Here is a 19741-nt window from a genome sequence, read left to right as displayed (position 1 = left end):
TACAGTGTTTTAGCCACTGGACCACCAGGGAAGTCCCTACTTTGGATTCTTGATATGTGTATATGTGCATGTGTTTATTTCTACAAAACTGGATGGAACACCTTGAAGTCTGGGGTGTTATTCATCTTGGTGCTCTCTCTCTCTCAAAAGTAGCTAGTCAAGTGTGTCAAAGATGAACAATAAACATTGCTGAGTAAATTGATTTTTTGAGTTCTCTTTGAAATTACCAAATATAGTCTGAACAGGTTCTTAATGTCTTGGGGGTAAAAATGATGATGACAATTCTGGTGATTATGGTGGCATTCAGCAGCCTTCATCATGATGATTCCTTGACCCTTATCATCTTTCACCTTTATGATGTTAAGGGTTGGCAGGAGCCATGTCTATGCCATAAATGCTGAACATGGCATCTTTTGGTTCCAGGGAGATAAAAAGAAGGGTATCTGGCATACACTGAATTGTGTCCCCTCTCCCTCACAATTGATTTGTTGAAGCCTTAACCCTCAATGTGACTCTATTTGTAGATGGGTCCTTGGGGCCTTTAGGGAGGTAATTAAGGTTGAGTGAAGTCATAAGAGTGGTGCCCTGATCCAGTAGGATTCATGTCCTTATAAGAGGAAGAGACACCAGGAGTGTATGCACAGAGGGAGGCCGTCCAAGAAGGTGGCCATCGGCAAGCCAGGAGCAGAGGCCTCACCAGAAATGGACTATGAGTTTGGACTTCCAGTCTCCAGGCTGTGCGGCAATTAATTCCTGTTGTTTAAGCCACCTAGTGTGTGGCATCTGAGAAGACGAACATAGTAGCCTGAGTCTTGAAAGTAAAAAACATCGACTTCTTTTTGGTTTTAAAAAACCAAAGTCCTCTGTTTCACAATTATTTGGTCTGGGGCAACCTGGATCCCACCTCCATTCTATGTCTTTCTCCCTGAGTAGAAGTTTGGAATGAAAGCAGGAGAAGTGTTTTCAGTCCCTGAGGTGGTCAATTTTATGTGTCAACTCGACTGGGCCACGGGACACCCAGACATTCAGTCAGACATTATTCTGAGTGTGTTTGTGAAGGTGTTTCTGAATGAGATGAACATCTGAATCGGTAGACTGAGTAAAGCAGATTGTCCTCCCCATTGGATGAGGTGGACCTCATCCAATAAGCTGAAGATTTGAATGAAATGAAAGGGCTGAGTAAGAGGGACCAGCTGCCTGTCTGGCCGCTGAGCTGAGACCCTGGTCTTCTCCTGCCTTGATCTGGAGCTCACACCAGCAGCTCTCCTGGATCCAACTTGAAGACTATGTCTTAGGCTCCATGATCATGCAAGCCAGCTCCCTATTTTCTCTCTCTGTGTATGTGTGTCTCCTATGGGTTTGATTTCTCTGGAGAACCCTAATACACTCCCCCTTTTTGCAGGTGGAAAAACTGAAGGTCAGATACAGACTGTTCACAGAGAAGAGCAACGTTACTCTTGACAGTTCGGAACTTCCCTGCTCCCTATAGAGATTTTTAAAAATCAGCCTCAAAAGCGGGTGATTTGGACCTAACTAGGATCCAGCGTTTCGTTATTGTAAAAAGAGTGAAGTAGGGACTTCCCTGGTGGTCCTGTGATTAAGAGTCTGCCTTCCAATGCAGAGGACGTCGGTTTGACCCACGGTTGGGGAACTAAGATCCCACGTGCCACGGGGCTTAGAACTAAACCCAGTACGCCACAACTAGAGACAAGTCTGCATGCCACAATGAAAGCTCCCACGTGTGGCAACTAGGACCCGACGCAGCCAAGAATAAACAAATAGTAAAAAAGAAAATATGGAGTTTACTTTGCCGAGGGGAGACCGGAGCCTGGAGGAAGACCTGGTGCCTTCCAGGCACCCACACTGCTAGGGGAAGTTTGAGATTCCAGGAGGAAACTGTATTTTATAATAGGATTATCTAGATTTAGGCACTTGCCACATGGATTTAACTCTGGTGATAGGTGATCACCTGCCTTAAGACCCCTTGCCCTTGAATGCTGGGCTCCCTGCTTGTGCCCCAGCCCTGCAGGTGCTGAAAGGAAGGGGGCGCTGATGGCCACAGAATCGCAGGCGCACTGGTTCCCCTCTGAGGGCTGACCACTGCACAAAGGTGGAGCCACACAGCCCAGGCGGCCCTGCTCCCAGGCGAATCCCCTCCTAAACCCACCGTGGAGGAGGGTCTGGGCGGCCTTGTTTTAAGCAGGGGACAGCAGCGTTTTCCTGACGGTTCTGATTCCTCCCCTGCTCCCTGCCTGCCAGCTGGTTGACGTCAGAAGTGGGAGCTTTCAACGCATCCACTCCCATGGTGTTGCCTTTGATCCTGGCTAAGCTCAGCTTCCTGGGTGGGAGCCGGGGGTGGGGGCAGCGCTTTAGGCCCTCACCTGCCAGTCACAGGAAAATGAGATGGAGGGGCCAGGAGGCAGTGGGCACTTAGAGCTGGGGGTCAAGGAATGACAGGTGACGTGCAGAGAACACTGAGCTCAGGGAATGAAGAAAAACTCGCCTCCTTCACAAACAGGGGCAAGCTGGTCAGAGGCCAGTGGAAGCCCTGCCCTCACCCACACCTAAGGCTCTGTTACTGATCCGGTGACCACCTTCTGCAGCCGCCAGCCCTATTAAAAGCACCAAACGAGCACATCACAGGAAAGAAGAGGCGATCGGGTCAGTATCTCCTCTCAGGCCGTGGTGTTCTGCATACAGTTGACTCTTCACTTGCAGAAGGACCGCTGGGTTCTCCTGTTTTCCAGAAATTTCACAGAACGCTATGGGTATCACAGAGATCCAGGCTTTCTCGACCATACCCTGGCGGTGTATTAAAAGAGTTGGAAAACAGCTCTCACCATCAACGTCATAAATCCACTTTGAAAAACTATCCCATGAAAAATAACTGTGTTGTTTCATGGCCTTTGCACATACAGTCTGCTCAAAGCTGTTGTTTACACTAGCAAAAAGTCAGAAAGAATAGAAGGCCCAGCACATCAGTAGGAAGGATTATTATGGCTGCTAAGATGGAGAACATGGAACCTCGACTGTCACCTTGTTTGGAATAAAGGTCTTTGCAGGTGTGATTAAGATCTCAAGACAAGAGCACCTGGATTAGGGTGCTTCCTAAATCCAGCAACATTAAGCCAGACAGAAAAGGATAAGACATAGAAACACAAAATGTGGTGAGGCAGGAGTGGGAGACATTTGGCCACAAGCCCAGGGACACCAGGAACCCCCAAAGGCTGGAGGACACAGGAAGATCCTCCCTGGGGCCTCTGGAAAGAGATGCCTTGACTGTGGACTTCCAGCCTCCAGAGCTATGAGAGAGTAAAACTTCTATGGTCTGAAGCCCCCCAGCCTCTGGTCATTTCCTTCAGCAACCCCAGGAAACAAATATGTATAGTAGAGAAGCAGTAATGCGGAGAACTGACTAGATAATATTAAGAACGTAGAAAGTACTAGATACATGTTTATGACAAACAATATGCACGTGTATGGAAGAGAAGGCAGAGATGATGTTGCTTTTACGCTTTTTTTTTTTTTAGTAAGGCTGTTTGAACACATTTCATGTCTTACAAATATAATGAGTAATGTGGCCTGTTCACAACCCTGAAAATCCAAGTCTGGTCACCCCATGTGGCAGGATACCCACCCCAGGACCAAGCTGTTTTTCACTCTGGTCAAGCGGACACTGGAGTCTTGACCCCAGCAGTACCAACTCACAGATCCACCATTAAAATCTGAGTGTCCACTCACACCTGCTTCCCTGTCTGAGACAGAGTAACTCCCTCTCAGGCCACAATCCCCTACCTTTGTTTTTACCAAATACTCTCTCACAAACCCCATCACCTCCCCACAAGCCCGAAGAAAAAGGTGAGGCAAACAGCATGTCATTTCTTGACCTAGTCCTGATTAAACAGCCCCAAGAAAGTGTTAACTTGAATTTGCCTATGTAACAAGACACAGATCCCTCAGGGACCATTAATCTTACTTAATCCAACTAAATGTGCCTATATGCAAAGTCCATGTCTATTTAACCTATTTCACGCACCTTTTCAAATATTTTAAATTGATTTTATCAAAAAGACTTCACCATCCTATTTTATAATAATAAATCTTTTGTAGTATTTTAAATACTCCATTCCCTGTATCATTTAACACCTTCTGGTCTTTTTAGTAGACTTTTGCTCACGTGACACAAAAGTATCATAAAGAAAATAAGGTAGAAAAATTTTATCCCCATCTTTAAGGTGAGAAAATAGAGACCTATACCCCTTATATGTGGAACCTAAGAAGAAATGACACAAACTTACTCACAAAATAGGAAGAGATTTAGAAAACAAACTTGTGGTTGCTGAGGGGGAAGGGACAGTTCGGAACTTTGGGGAGGTCATGTACACACTGCTGTATTTAAAATGGATAACCAACAAAGACTTACTGTATAGCACATGGAACTCTGCTCAATGTTACATGCCAACCTGGATGGGAGTGGGGTTTGGGGGAGAACAGATACATGTGTACGTATGGCTGAATCCCTTCACTGTTCACCTGAAACTTCCACATTGTTAATCAGCTACACCCCAGTACAAAATGTCTTTGGCATTAAAAAAAAAGAAAACAGAGACCTAAAGATTAAACGACTTTTGCAAAGTTACAGAGCAAATCAGCAGCAGAGCCAGCATCTATTTATAGGGAGAGATTGCTTAGCTTTTCTGCCATCAATCAATGTTGATGGTACTGTTAACATGACTTTTCTCTAAAAGAAATCCTTTTCTCTAAAAGGATTTCTGCAAAAATCCTTTGATTTTTCAACCAAGTCTCCAAATATTACCTGATGCTTGTCAGTCCCCATCTCAGATGGTAGAAAAGGTGACAAGGGTACGTGAAAAGTTTCAGAGGTGCTTGAAAAAGAGGAGCTTGGCAACAGTGTGAAATGAGAGCTGGGGGTCAGTATAAAAATTAGAAGTGGGTCATAAAACCCAGGCCTCCCAGGGTCCCCTGGGGAGGGACAGCAGCTCTGGTGGCCCCCACCCCTTTTTTACCTCAGCCTTTCTGCCAGCCTACCCACCTGCCCCCTGGCTGCAAGGCCCTTCTGCCGGCCTGCAGTTCAGCCAGCTAATATTCTCCTGAACAAGCCCCATCTGCAGCCACTTTTTCACAGGTTCTTAAGTACTGGGGTTACCAAGAGGGCTAGATGTTTGAAAGATAAAACAGAAAAAAAAACAAACAAGCCACCAACATTACAGTGGTTATCTCAGGTATGGGATCACAAGTCTCAAATTTGCTTTTATACAATTTTTTAAATTTCTAAAACATATCAGTCAGTTCAGTTCAGTCCCTCAGTCGTGTCCAATTCTTTGCGACCCCATGAATCACAGCATGCCAGGGCTCCCTGTCCATCACCAACTCCCGGAGTTCACCCAGACTCATGTGCATTGAGTTGGTGATGCCATCCAGCCATCTCATCCTCTGTCGTCCCCTTCTCCTCCTGCGCCCAATCCCTCCCAGCATCAGGGTCTTTTCTAATGAGTCAACTCTTCACATGAGGTGGCCAAAGTATTGGTTTCAGCCTCAGCATCAGTCCTTCAAATGAACACCCAGGACTGGTCTCCTTTGGGATGGACTGGTTGGATCTCCTTGCTCTCCAAGGGACTCTCAAGAGTCTTCTCCAACACCACAGTTCAAAAGTATCAATTCTTCGGCGCTCAGCTTTCTTCAAAGTCCAACTCTCACATCCATACATGACCATTACTTTAAAAAAAATTTTTTTTTAATCTGTTTTTATCAAGTGGCCTGGAGGCTGGCCAAAAATACCTGGATCCCATTTTAACCCTGGAGGAATGGCACCCATAGGGATTTCGGTAGGGCCCTGTGTCCACTGCTTTTTTCTGAGTATATTTGATTTACCATGCTGTTAGTTTCAGGCATACAACAAAGTGAATCAGTTATACATACAGCCAGTTTTTAAGATTCTTTCCCATATAGGCCATTACAGAGTACTGAGTAGATTTCCCTGTGCTGTACAGTAGGCCCTTACTATTTTAAAAAATATGGAATGCTTCACGAATTCGTGTCATCCTTGCACAGAGGTCATGCTAATCTCTGTATCGTTCCAATTTTAGCATACGTGCTCCCAAAGCGAGTACCATGTCCATTGCTCTTAATTCAGCTCCTTGCCATCAAAGAACCAAGATTTCCAGAGGCAGAGAAGCAATCTCCTCATTAACAATTGCTATGTCAAGTTCCAAAGCACTGGGCTGGCAGGTGGTAAGGGAAGCCTAGGGAAGCTTGCCTAAGCAGAGCACACGAGAGAATGACAACCCACAGCCCTCCCTGGGTGCAGACACAGTGGCCCACCAGCCTGGGGCCGCTCCAGCCAGGGAGCAGAGGGGAGAGGTGGACAGACGCCCTCTCTGCAGTTCACATCAGGCCTCTCTCTGCCATTTCCCGTGGCTGGCTTAGCGGTTGGCAGAGGCAGTGCCACCCCAGACTTAAGAAGTGGAGCATCTGGGAGCGTGAAAGGCTGGCTCTCACCTTCCCTGTGGCTGGGAAGGTACCAGGCAGGCTGGACAGAGGGTCGCGTTTGCCAGGAAGTGGCAGCGGAGGTGTGACACACATCTGACTTGGGCTCAGAAGAGGGTGGAGCGGCTCCACAGCATTACAGGGAAAGGTGTGGGCCTATCCTGCGAGCCCGTCACAGAAGGGAGCACGGGGCAGCTGAGCAGAGGCAGCTCTGCGAGTGTGGACGCGTACGGACGCCCAAGACTGGGTTTCATAGCATGGCGCGCGCGGCACGCCATCACCTGTGGAGAGAAGGAGCTTAGCATCAGAGGTCACGTGCAAGGCTCCAGGTGGCAATGGTGGTGGGCAGGGGGCCAGGGGTGTGGAGCAGGATGGACACTCTTTCACAGACACCCTCTGTGCCTTCTCAATGTTGTGCTAGACACAGAAACATCGTTTTTAAAAGAGCATGAACACACGTGAGCAAACACATCCATGGTGTCCCCTGCACAAAGCCACGAAATATGCCCTCAGCCCCTCTCTAGAGGCAGCTCCCTGCGTCCTCCCCTCCACTGCCCACCCCACCCGTGATGGCCCAGGCAGCCCAGCTGCCCCTCAGTCCTGAGAACCCAGTGCTATCTCAGAACCAGTGGAAGCGACCCACTCGCTGGTGCTGAGGTGGCGCATGCAAGGACGGCAAGCTCCAGTGGCTGGTTTTTGGGTACATGAGGGGCACCGTGAGCAGTGAGGGACGTGGATTGTGGAGGGGACTCCTGTCTTATGCAAGCTGTAGCCTGGGGGGTCACTTCACCCTGGGGTCTCCATTTCCTTAACACACAAAGAAGAGGTTGTAAAGGGGGAGTCTTTCTGGATCACACACCGGCAGGCCCACGTCACGGCACTTCTCTGGACCTGTTGTATACTGGGAACTTTGAGCGCAGGCCCACAGAAACATGATGTGAGCTCTCCGTGCAAGCTGAAACATTCTGGGAGCCCCACAAAAAAGTGGAAAAAACAGATAGTAACAGATTTTATTTAGTCCAATATATGCAGATTATCATTTCAATATGCCATCAATATAAAAATTACCAAGTCTCCACTCTTTTTAGCTGTATGTGTTTGTAATCAGTGTGTATTTTATGTTTACACAACATCTTGATTTGCAATACGCAATCAATATAAAAATTACCGAGTCTCCACTCTTTTTAGCTCTGTGTGTTTACAATCAGTGTATATTTTATATCTACACATTTTGATTTGGCCCAGCCACACTTCAAGGGTTGAAAGGTGGCTGAAGTTAGTGGGGACCTCCCTGGTCAGCATTGGTGCAGGAGGGACCAGGTGGCCCACCCTTCACTTCAGATGTCATCAGGCTCCACACGGAGGCCGGCCGGAGCAGCAGGTGCATCCCCAGCCACTCGAGCAGTGGGTCTAGCTCCTTGCCAGACAAGGAGGGCAGCTGGGTCTGGATGCCAGACAAGACTGCAGAGCACCAGGCGAACAGGAAGCCAAGATGCCCGAGGCCTGGAGCAGGGTCACACAGGCTTCGGGGCGACAGAATTCAGGGTTTCCACAACACAACCCCCCTCCCCTACACCGAAGCAGAAGCTGCCTGTCACATCAATTACATCCACTCATTCTGACATGCCTCTGAACACCTTCTAATCCCTGGCCCTCAGCTGGGCAGTGAGGACACAGCCACCTCTCGTGGGGCTCCTACCTGGAGCAGGAACTTGCTAACACTGTCCTGGAAGCTCATTTACTCACCCAACTCACTCAAAAATTCCTGTGAGAGAAGAATCACCTTAGAGATGAGGTTAAATCAATTCCAAACAGCCACACATCAATGGGTGGGAAGGCAGCCTCCCCCGCAACTTCAACATTGCAGTCACACATCCCAGCTTCGAAGAGGTCCCAGAATCCCAGTTGCAAGGCATGGGGCCACTACTGCAGAAAGCATACGAAACAGGGGCCAGGAGAAGAGTGCCAGAGGCAACCCACCAGGCGAGAGGGGAGCTGGGCCTCCAGAGGATCAACAGGCACAGAAGGTAAGAGGTGTGGGGGGTGCAGTGCTCAGAAAACCGTGACTGCCAGCGGCTGGATCAGGCCCCACGTGAGGTGGCGGTGTCGGCCCAAACCAGTGCCCAAGGTCCCTAAACTCCGTAAGAACTGGGGTTTTACCCTCAGACCAGGGGAAGCCACTAAAGAGTTCTATCCGTGGCATGAACAGGACCAGGTTTTAAAAATCACTGTAAAGGAGAAATTCCCAAGCCTGATCCACTCCCTTTCTCTCTGCATGTTTTACGACACCCTAGGACTTAACCTTCCAGGGCCTGAAGTTTACTCACTCCATCATTTTATGAAAGAGATGCCACTGACCTGGAGCTGAGGTCTTAATGCAAAGTGTACCCTCCTGAGGGTCTTAATGCAAAGGTGATAAGCCCCTGGTTTTCCTGGCCTGCTAGGTGCCTCCACCCCCCCAGCCCACAGCAATGGCTTCCATGTCCCCACACAGAGACAGGGAGGATTCTTGTGGCCACTGACAGAAAGCACTGAAACATTTCAGCTGCACAACCGCTAGGGCCCTACTGTCTCCCGCCCCTAGACAAGGAATAACATCGTTCACTGCCTCCCAAGCCTCTCCTCTGCCCAACCCCCTCCACACATCCTTCCAGCTCCCCTGATTATCCGCTCCATTTTCAGTGCATCAGCTTCTGAGGCTGGCCTACTTTCTAAGGACACAGAAGCAGAAACACTTGTGCGTTATACGAACAGCAGAACATAACTAGAACAGGACACAGAAAGGGGGGAGCCAGCAACAGCGTATACCAAGGATGCAGCAGAAGATGGTGAAGAACCAGCAAGGCAGAGCACAAACCATCACCTGGGTGGGAAGGGGCAACAGGAGGGAGAGGGCAGAGACACCTCCTCACACAGCCCTGCTTGGCCACTGATGGCGGGAACACTGAGCTTAGTCCAGGAGGCAACTGCCCAGATCCCCTTACCCAGTTAGAAGAGGACTTCAGGCTCAGGAAGCCATGCTCAGTGTGAGCAGAGAGCAGCCCACGGCACACCTCGGGGCTGGGGAGGAGCGGGCAGTGATAAGCCAGACCAGACTATGGAGCCTGTCCCGGGGACCACCTTCAGAGGTAAATGTTCCATGCAAGTGAAAGGCCAAGGTCCCCCAACCAGGACCCTGCTCTGAATTTTCAGCTGCATGAACCTCTGGCCTGAAAGATCAACCCCTGCCTCTGCAGGAAGATGGATTGTGTCAAGGAATGTCAAGGAGGAAGCACTTCCTTCCCACAACCCCTCCTCTGCAGGGCTGTGCATCTTGTCTCCACAACACCTGCCAGGCCCGCCAGAGCGGGGAACAAAGGGGAGGTTGTTGAGGCAGCCTGACGCAGTGCCCCAGCCAGGTCAGCTTCTCCTGGAATTAGGCTGGCCGCACTGGCAGGGCCCATCCAGCTGCAGGAAACAGGCTGCCAAGGACGAGTGACTCTGCTTCTCCAGCAGTCTTGGGGCGCAGGAGGTTGAGGTGAGCAGGGAAGACCACTCAGTCCTGGATGGGAAGCCGGCAGACAGGAGGAGACACGGCCTCGCGGATCCGCTGGAAGATCTGAGTCAGCTTGTAGAGGAAGGGCAGGGAGCGGGGAGACGCTGCAGGGAGAGGCCAGTCAGTGCCCACCCTACCCCTCCCCCCCCCGACTCAGCCACTCCTCCCCCCAAAACTCTCCCACCCGGCAAGTGACCATGCCAGTGTCCCTCCTCCCCTCCCAACAGGAGAGAATTTCCCTTTCTCCAGAATATCATCTCTGGGTTGTATTTTCTTTACGTGAATGACAGAAAACTTCAGTTTGCTGAGAAAAAGATCCAAATTTATTATGTTTTAATCTAACTTTTTAATACTAAAAAGTTGGTAATGATGGCTGCCTCTGTGTAGATAAATTTGGGAAGAAACTTTTCACTACGTTCCTCTTTGTACCTTTTAAGTTTGAAGCCAAGCCACTATACTACCTCTTTTTATCATAAGTTAATTATATTAACAATAAAAGTAAAATTAGCCTCTTCTGAATGAGAGCTGAGCTGGCTGCTTTGGTTTGTTTTTCCTTATTTGAATTACTGATCTTTTAATTGACTTTTTTCTTCTTAAAAAGAAATATGTTATTTTTAAGAAAGCTATTCCAGTCCACCCTCTTCACGTCCTCCTGGCCTGGTTCTAATTGCAGCCCAGCCCTGGGCTCTCACCAACCTGCATGGACTGTCCTGAGTGCTCCTGGAACAGCCCCTTGCCATCCCCACTCAGAAGACCAGGGTTCTGAGACTGAAGGACTCCTAAGAACCACAAAAATCTTTCTAATTTTTACTAAGTCTCTGGAATAAAGTAAAAGGTCAGAGGGTGGACAGGACTGAACATAAACTCCTCAGCTTTCCTGAGGGCTAACCACTGACCCTCTCCTCAAGCAAACAGAGCTGTTCGGAGGGATCTCCCGCTCAGTACCAGCCATGGGGTCAATGGGACAAGCTGAGCTGCGCAGAAACAGCTCCCGGACAAGAAAAAGGGAAGTGGGGACACAGCAGGATTTGGGATTAAATGAAGAGCAGCCAACAGAATGTCTCTGTGACCCTGGAGCAGTCACTTCTCTCTGGTTCTTAGGTTTCCCGACCGAAAATGAAAATGAAGGGATTGAAATGAAGGGTTTCCAGTTTTACTTTCAGTTTTGAAAGTTATACAACACTAAGTCTAAATTCATGAGAACAGATTAGGTTATAACTCACACAAAGTAACACACAGAAAAGTTCACAAGTGAGCTCCTAACCTCTGGCCCAGAGCTCACAAGGTCTGAGGAATTCACCCTTGGGAAAGAGCACAGCAGAAAACAGCAAGAAATCAAGATGTTCGGAGGTATCACCTCATACTGGTCAGAATGGCTACCATCAAAAGTGAAAGTGAAGCCGCTCAGTCATGCCCAACTCTTTGCAACCCCATAGACTATACCCTGCCAGGCTCCTCTGTCCATGGGATTTTCCAGGCAAGAATACTGGAGTGGGCTGCCATTTCCTTCTCCAGGGGATCTTTCCAACCCAGGAATCAAACCTGGGTCTCCCGCATTGTAGGCAGACGCTTTTACTGTCTGAGCCACCAGGGAAGTAACCCCCCCGCCTCTGCCAAAATAAAAAAGTCTACAAGCAATAAATACTGGAGAGGGTGTGGAGAAAAGGGAACCCTCCACCCTCCCACACTGTTGGTAGGAATGTATATTGGTGCAGCCATTATAGAGAACAGTATCAAGGTTCCTTAAAAACTAAATACAGCTACCACATGACCCCACTATTGGGCATATATCCATAAATAAACATAATTCAAAATATATGTGCACCCCAATGTTCATAGCGGCACTGTTTACAACAGCCAGGACATGGAAGCAACCTAAACATCCTTTAAGAGAGGAATGGACAAAGGTGCAGTACACATACACAGTGGAATATTATTCAGTCACAAAAAGGGACAAACAAAATTTGTAGAGACCTGGATGAACTGAGAGGGAGTCATACAGTGAAGTAAGTCAGAAAGAGAAGAACAAGTATCGTATAGTAACACATATATTATGCAATCTAGAAAAATGGTATAGATGACCTTATTTGCAAAGCAGAAATAGAGACACTGACGTAGGAAACAAACGTATGGATGCGAGGTGGAAGGTGGGAGGGAATTGGGAGAATAAGACTGACATATATATACCATGAACACTATGTACAGACTCGAAACTGATGGGAACATACTGTGCAGCACAGGGAACTTTACTCAGTGCTCTGCCTGAGTGGGAAGGAAGTCCAAAAGGGAAGGGGTGTATATACACATACAGCTGATTCACTTTGCTGTACATTAGAGGCTAATGGCAACCCACTCCAGTGTTCTTGCCTGGAGAATCCCAGGGATGGGGGAGCCTGGTGGGCTTCCGTCTATGGGGTCACACAGAGTCGGACACAACTGAAGTGACTTAGCAGCAGCAGCAGAGGCTAACACAACATTGTAAAACAACTATGCTACAATAAAAATTAGTTACACAAATAAAAAGGAATCACTGAAATGTTCAAAAACAGAGCACTGTAAAATCAATTATGGAAGTTACTGAAAACTGGAATGTTATTTAGTCGTGTAAAGTTTTAAAGTCATTTTTTTTTTTGGTGGGGGGAGGGCCACAATTCATGGCTTACAGAATCTTATTTCCTTGACCAGGAATCGAACCCAGGCCTTCAGCAGTGAAAGCATGGGGTCCTAACAACTAGAACGCCTGGGAATTCCCTAAAGCCGTGTTTTAAAGAATACTTATGAGGGATGAGGAACAGGAAGAAGGCAGTCAAAAAGTCCTTTCAGTTATAAGATAAGTATTAGGAGTGTAACTTACAACATGATCAATATAATTAACACTGCTGCATGTCACATACAAAAGTTAAGAAGTCCTAAGAGTTTCTCATCACAAGGAAAAAAATTTTTTTTCTATTTTAAAATTTTTTTATCTACATGAGAGGATAAATGTTCACTGTACATGCTGTGGGAATCATTTCACGATGTACACAAGTCAGATCATTATGCTCTACACCTTAAACTTATACAGTGCTGAGCGTCAATTGTATCTCAATAAAACAAGAAGAAAAAAAAAAGAATACTTAACGACAAACAAAACTGCATCTACAAACAGAAAAAGACTAACGATTATAGCAGCTGACTGAAGGGTGATCTGTTTTCTCCTTTATACTTTTCTCTACTTTCCATATTCTCTTAAATATATTTTTCCTATTGTAATTGTATTTCTACAATATAATGTTTTAATTTAATGTAACTTTTTTACACATTATGATGAAGCTTTCTTTTTTAATTCTGAGGGGACTTCTTGGTGGTCCAGTGGTTGAGAATCTGCCTGCTAGTGTCTGATCTTGGTCTGGGAAGATCCCACATGCTGCAGGGCAGCTAAGCCCATACACCGCACCTACTGGAGCCCGAATGCTCTACAGCCTGGGTGTGGCAACCACTATGCCCAAGCACCACAACTACTGAACAGCCCCTGCTTGCCACAACTAGAGAAAGCCTGCATGCAGCAACAAAGACCTAGCACAGCCAAAAACAAAACAAATGAACCCTGAGGCTCTACTCAAGAGTTCACCCCTGGACGTCCAGAGTCGACAAGGCAGAGTGGACTTTCTCCAGGACTGGTCTCTCCTTCAAGGTGGGCTGGCTCCAGTTCAGGTCCACCAACTCCACCTTGCAGATGAGACCAGGGAAAACCCCCAGGAAGGATCCCAGGCCCAGCCCTGGTCAACCGCCCTGTCTGGGAGGGTGGGTGGGGAGGCAGGTGTCCTCACTCACCTGGATCAAACCTCAACACCAGGAGGCAGAGGAGCAAGGCGGCCAGCAGGCTCTTACTGAAGGGCAGAGAAAAGAAGTGGCTGACTGCAGAGTCCCAAAGCTGGCGCAGCAACATCAGTAGAGACGGGAACTTGTGGGATGAGGAGCCTGGCGGGAAGACAGAGTAGAACTTCAGTAAAGAAGCAGCTTCCCAACTCTGAGCTTTGAGTCTAAGTCGAGCCAAGCCTGGTTTCCTCATGCAGTCCACAAAATGGTTCTAAGGGAGCTCCCAGGCATCCAGAGATGCCTTCAGCACTGATTATATCAGAACACCAGCTCCATCCAAGAGGACTGTGACGACACCACCTCAACAGAAGAGGACTCTGGCATCACCAGACATTAGCTCCACAGGAGAGGGCTCTGATGTCACCAGATACCAGCTCCAGAGGAGGGGGCTCTGATGTCACCAGACGCCAGCTCCAGAGGAGGGGGCTCTGATGTCACCAGACGCCAGCTCCACAGGAGAGGGCTCTGATGTCACCAGATACCAGCTCCAGAGGAGAGGGCTCTGACATCACCAGACGCCAGCTCCACAGGAGAGGGCTCTGATGTCACCAGATACCAGCTCCAGAGGAGAGAGCTCTGACATCACCAGACGCCAGCTCCACAGGAGAGGGCTCCAACGTCACCAGACACCAGCTCCATGGGAGAGAACTGTGATGTCACCAGACACTCACTCCACAGGAGAGGGTTCTGATGTCACCAGATACCAGGTCCATAGGAGAGGGCTCTGACGTCATCAGACACCAGCTGCACAGCAGAGGGCTCTGACATCAGCAGACACCAGCTCCACAGGAGAGGACTCTGACATCACCAGACACCACCTCTGTAGAGGAGGACTCTGACATCACCAAACCAGCTCTGTAGGATAGGACTTCAACGGAAATGTCAACTTAGCTGGGGAACTTGGTACATCTGGGGTTTCTTTAACAGCTTCACAGTATTCTTTATATTCTGGCCTAAGACATATGCAGTTACATAGCAATGATTCTTGACAATCAGTAAAGGCAGAAAATAAAGGGCACCTCACAGGCACAGTGAAGAATCCCATCTTGGACTAAGCACAAACATGAACACCACCTCCAAGCCCTGAAGACACCCTGGACTTGCCGTCCAAGCGCCTCCTCCCCAGGCACTGGACAGGCAGAGGCTTTGTGGAGTTACATGGAGTCTCTGAAGCCAACAACCTGCTGCAAAGAAGTGACCCTGCCTCAGCAGGTCCCTGCTCTTAGGCACATGAAGAAAACACCTCAGAGGCAGGATTAGTCTCCTGAGGGCTGAAGGTCCTCCATGTATGCCTATTCTATGTGTCATGAACAAAGAAAACAAAGATCAAAAAATAAAAGAAAACAAAGATCAGGGGGTTAAAACTACCAGGAGGAAAACTTCAACTCAGCATCAGGAAGAACTTCCCTACACAACCCTCCACAGCTGAAAGGCACTGCTTCAGGAGACGGTGAAGTAACATCCCAGCCAGGACAGCACAGTGGAGGCAGTCCTACTGACAGGAGCCCACGGAGGAGATGACTTGCAGGAGACAAAAGTAAGGTTCTGAGACCTGCACCACCTGCCTCCCAGTCAACTGCAGAGAGGCTGGGCTTTCGAAGCACCTCAACAGATTTCCTATCCTGCAATCTGGAAGTTACTCATACAAAGCATTGTTCCCAAGGCCCAGGAAGGGAATGATGGACCCCATGTCCAGGAGGAACCCCTCAGCTTCTGCACTGAGGGCTACAGAAGGATGATGTCCCACCTTCCTGGTTTAGTGTCCGCGTCTCCTCAGAGCCAGAGTGCCCATGTGTCTGCTGCTGCCTCGCTGCACTAATAGCCTGAAGCGCGTCCAGCCGCTGTTTCTCGCTGAAGGCTGCAGAGCCCACCACCAGCTCTTCAGCCTCTGACAGAAGGCCCAGAGGAAGTAACACCCGTTGCAGGTGAAGTTCTGCTAAGGATCTATACTCTGGAAGGCCCTGGTTGTCAGGGTCTTGAAGCCAAGCACGGACTCCATCCAGCACGGCTCCAGGCTCTTGCATTTTGCTGTACAAAAGAACGCTGCAGCCCCAAATAATCCAATCCCAGAAGAAGAGTGGTCAATGCTTCATGGTTTGTTAATTTCTCATAACCACTACACTCCTACCCAGCCCCTCCTTTGTGCCCTCAAGTCCTTCCCTATGGGACACTGACATGATAAGAAGAATCAGGAGTTCTTAGAAGCAGCAAACAACTCTCAGCTTTGACACACCCCACTTCATGTCTCCCATGCCTTCCTCTTTTCCCTATCCCACTCCTAAATTCCTTCTTCCTCATCTTTTATTGCATATGTTTTGTGTCTGGAGGGCACCGGGGGAGGGCGGACAGGGAAAGAATTTGATTTAAAGGGAAATGGTATGGAAGGAAAAAGAGGAGATATGAGAACTGAAGGGGTGTGCTGTGCTTAGTCGCTCAGCCGTGTCGGACTGTGTGTGACCCCACGGACTGCAGCCCGCCAGGCTCCTCTGTCCATGGGGAGTCTCCAGGCAAGAACACTGGAGTGGGTTGCCATGCCCTCCTCCAGGGGATCTTCCCAACCCAGGAATCAAACCCAGGTCTCACGCAATGCAGGCAGATTCTTTACTGTCTGAGCCACCAGGGGAGCCCAAGAATACTGAAGCGGGTGGCCTATCCCTTCTCCAGGGGATCTTCCTGACCCAGGGGAAAACCCTCTTGCTCCTGCACTGACTCAGTGGGGAAGCAGTAAGGACCTAAGGACCTACCACAGTTCCAGGACTTTGGGGGGCAGCTTGTCAGGAGACTGGTAATACTGAAGAACCCAGGACAGGACTTCCCGCCACCGATCCATTTCTGCCAGGGCCTGGATGCCCACAACACACAGAGAGCATTTCACCTCCAAGGAGCTGTTAACAAAAAAGCCAATTTGAGTTCAGAAGTGGTTCCCTTGCACTGCCAGTCCCACCTTCAGCCTGGGACTTTTCTTCACCAGCTCCCAAGTCAGCAGCCATTACCTCTCACCTCCCACCCCAGTATTCAAGTGGGCCTCACAATTATGACCTATCTCATGAGCTCCAGCAAGAGAAAACTGCCCTTTGCCCAGGAGCTGTAAGTTTCTATAAATCTAAAGGCCAATCAGCTGCTGACCAGCACACGTCTCTGTATCCAGGTGAAGTCAGGGTTAACCAACAGGAAGCGTTCGTTTACTTCCAAGGGGAAAAGAACAGCTGCAGCACAGATGTTGTGGGTAGAAAGAGGACCAGCCCTAAGAGTTTGCTTAGTGAAGAAAGGGCAGAAGCAGTCTCCGCCGGAGCGCTGCGTCAGAATCAAACCCTCAGCCTTTACAGCACGGAGTCTTCACCGACCCCCAAACACTCAGCTAGAGCTCCCTAGTTCATTCTTCTCTGGGGCCAATTTTGATCAGTCTACCCACGCCCTCCCTAGTGTGACCTAATCCAACGAGTAATGCAGGACCAAGATTTCAATTCTTCGATCCAATCCTACAAGAGGACCAGAACACGACTCCTGCTCTGAACCCCAACCTGAGAAGTGAATGGGACTACTTCGGGGAGGGGTGGAAGGAGAGGACTTCCGCCACCAGCTTACTGCAGTAATTTAACAAACCAATTCTATCTTCCCATTAGACCATCCTACCCACGAATAGGGAGAAAGAATTGATCGTGGGGTCCCACTAAACCCCGTTCACATCTCGACCGTTTCCTCCTCGGAGATCCGGCACAAGGTGAGTCCCTGCCTCGCGGAGAAGTACCGAGAGGAAAACAAGGAATAAGGGTCGCACGAGCAACCAGACTGCAAGAGTGCTGGCGTCTGGAGGCCTCCCACTGTCCCCGAGGCGAACCGAGACCCGGACGTACGCGCCCGCCGGCTCCTCTGCCAGGCCCTGCCAGGCGCGTTCGCAGGTGCGCAGCGCCGCGCCGAAGTCCAGGTGCACTACCAGCAGGTCGGCCGCCTCCTCCAGCAGAAGCGCGGCCGCCGACGGGGCCGGGACGGCACGCACGGGCTCGCTGCTCCGCAGGGGCCCCCCGAGCGCCCTCAGCGGGGCTACGGAGGTCGCGGGGTCACTCTTCATAAGTGCGCGCCAGGACGCAGCCCTCTAGGGGCGCGGGGTGCGCGGTGCAGTCTGGGGAGGAGGAAGGGGTGGTCCTCACAGGCTGCTCTGGCGCGGGACAGCCTGGCGCCCTCGGATTTGTGCAGCACTGCGTCTCTGGGCACCCGGTCCCACGACAAGGACTGGGTCCCGCGGCCGGTGTATGGCCGTCCGTGGTCTCCTCAGGTGCAGGGCCGCCGCCGCGGGCTCGGGGGCACAGGGGCCGACATCTTGCCTGCGCGCGCAGGCCCGACCAACGGTCGGCCCCCGGCGGCGCGGGGCATTCTGGGAGGTGTAGTTCCGCTTTTGGAGCGGTCGTCCTCCAGGGCAGGAGAGGGACTTCGGACTACAAGCCCCGGCAGCCCGCGCCCCGGAAGTTGTCGCGGCGAGAGGAAGCCAGCCGACGGAAGGCGTGGAACGGGGTACGGGTGGAGGCGTGGTCCTCCAGCACCTGCGCCCCTGGTCTCCGGGACTCAGCCCTGGCAGCGGGCAGTAAAGGCAGCCTATGTGCCGCCCCCGCCGTGCCCCCGTTGAGCTCATGGTCAGTCCACAGTGAGACTCCGAACCTCGTGCCAAATAGAGATCTCGTGAAAAACAGAGCCGTACGGTGTGTGGTGCAGTTTGCAATAAAGCCCTGGGACAGAGCACGTATTCCTTACGTTACGGCTGTAATAGTAATTATTAAGTGGTTGTACGCAGACACAAGTTACATTTATTACTGTGCTTCACTCAGGTTTTTCGGGGCCTCTCAAGTTTGTACTAAACATCTAGGTTTCCCAGTTTCTACCCTGAGGTCTCCTGAAGCCACGCCTCTTTGATTACATGAGACGGGCCAGGCCAGGAGCAACGTCAGCACCTGATGGCGTCAGCGTCCCCTTCTCTGGTCACCAGCCTGGGCCCTCATCTCTGCATAAAGTCCTCCCGGAAGGCTGAGGCAGAAGCATTAGATCCGTCAGACTCTGGGGATGAGGAGTATGGAACCATAACCATATAAGGCCATAAAGCCAGGACTTCACTCACTCCGCATATACCTAGCACCCTGTAAGTGCCAGGCCTTCTTCTAAAGGCTGAAGATACCACGTGAACACAGGAGACAAATATCTGCCTCTGTGGAGCTTCCACATAGTGAAAGGAAGCAAAATTAAAAATAAGTAGTATGTCAGATGGTGATAAATGCTAAGGACAAATAAACAAAATAGAGAGGAGAACTTGAGAGTGACAACACTGATGATACCTAGCTTTGTTTTCTAACAGTAAATTCGGGGCTGGAGAAGAGCAGAGAGAGAACCTGGCCTTGTGCTCAGACTGGCCTCTGTTGGTGGGGTCACTGCCCTTGGGACCAGCATGTACTCAGTGTCTGCCCTAAATCCCTCTTCATCTCCTGGCAGTATTCATTCACACATAGCAAAATCCAGAGGCAAGCAGGTCTCTGGGAAGTGTGGATCAGTTCAAGGCTGAAGTTGTCAGGATGTGTTATCAGTTATGCCTGAGGTCTCACAGAAGATAATGAAGATCAGTAAAAATAACATAATTATTGGACTTCAAACAACCAAACAAAAAAAACTGTTTCTCAGCTGGTTTTACATGTCTTCCCTGTAAAATCAGGGAAGCAGTACATTGGGAAACAGATGTGATCAGGCCTAGGTGAGTTGGGACTAGCACAATCAAGCCTTGGCCTCAGGAGTGCCACCTGAAAAAGGCCCTTTTCTTAATCCTAAGGAGAAGGCTCTTGCTATGCCCAGGCCTCTCCAGGA

The 19741-nt window shown here is 49.7% G+C and overlaps 1 protein-coding gene and 1 non-coding gene across 3 annotated transcripts; both read right to left on the bottom strand.

Annotated features, from left to right (window-relative positions):
- Window positions 1–6029: 6029 nt before the first annotated feature.
- LOC129537362 (U6 spliceosomal RNA) lies at window positions 6030–6131 on the bottom strand. Its single transcript, XR_008682015.1, has one exon. It is a non-coding gene; the product is annotated as a U6 spliceosomal RNA (small nuclear RNA).
- Window positions 6132–7492: 1361 nt separating this feature from the next.
- PEX26 (peroxisomal biogenesis factor 26) lies at window positions 7493–18191 on the bottom strand. Of its 2 annotated transcripts, none has more exons than XM_088837478.1 (5): window positions 17755–18191; window positions 16645–16785; window positions 15648–15943; window positions 13856–14002; window positions 7493–10114 (listed from the first exon to the last, which is right to left on the bottom strand). In XM_088837478.1, the coding sequence occupies exons 1-5, from the start codon at window positions 17967–17969 to the stop codon at window positions 9768–9770; spliced, it is 1146 nt and encodes a 381-aa protein (XP_088693604.1). In that variant the 5' UTR covers window positions 17970–18191; the 3' UTR covers window positions 7493–9767. The 2 variants fall into 2 exon arrangements, with proteins under 2 accessions (XP_088693604.1, XP_055251609.2); XM_055395634.2 differs by having other exon boundaries at window positions 9905–10146.
- Between the last annotated feature and the right edge of the window lie 1550 nt (window positions 18192–19741).

This window comes from Moschus berezovskii, chromosome 6, assembly GCF_049115385.1.
Source record: "Moschus berezovskii isolate FMDL1 chromosome 6, NW_MosBer_1.0, whole genome shotgun sequence".
Lineage (NCBI taxonomy): Eukaryota > Metazoa > Chordata > Mammalia > Artiodactyla > Moschidae > Moschus > Moschus berezovskii.
The sequence above is the reverse complement of the archived record's forward strand: the minus strand, read 5'-3'. Positions and strand labels throughout refer to the sequence as shown.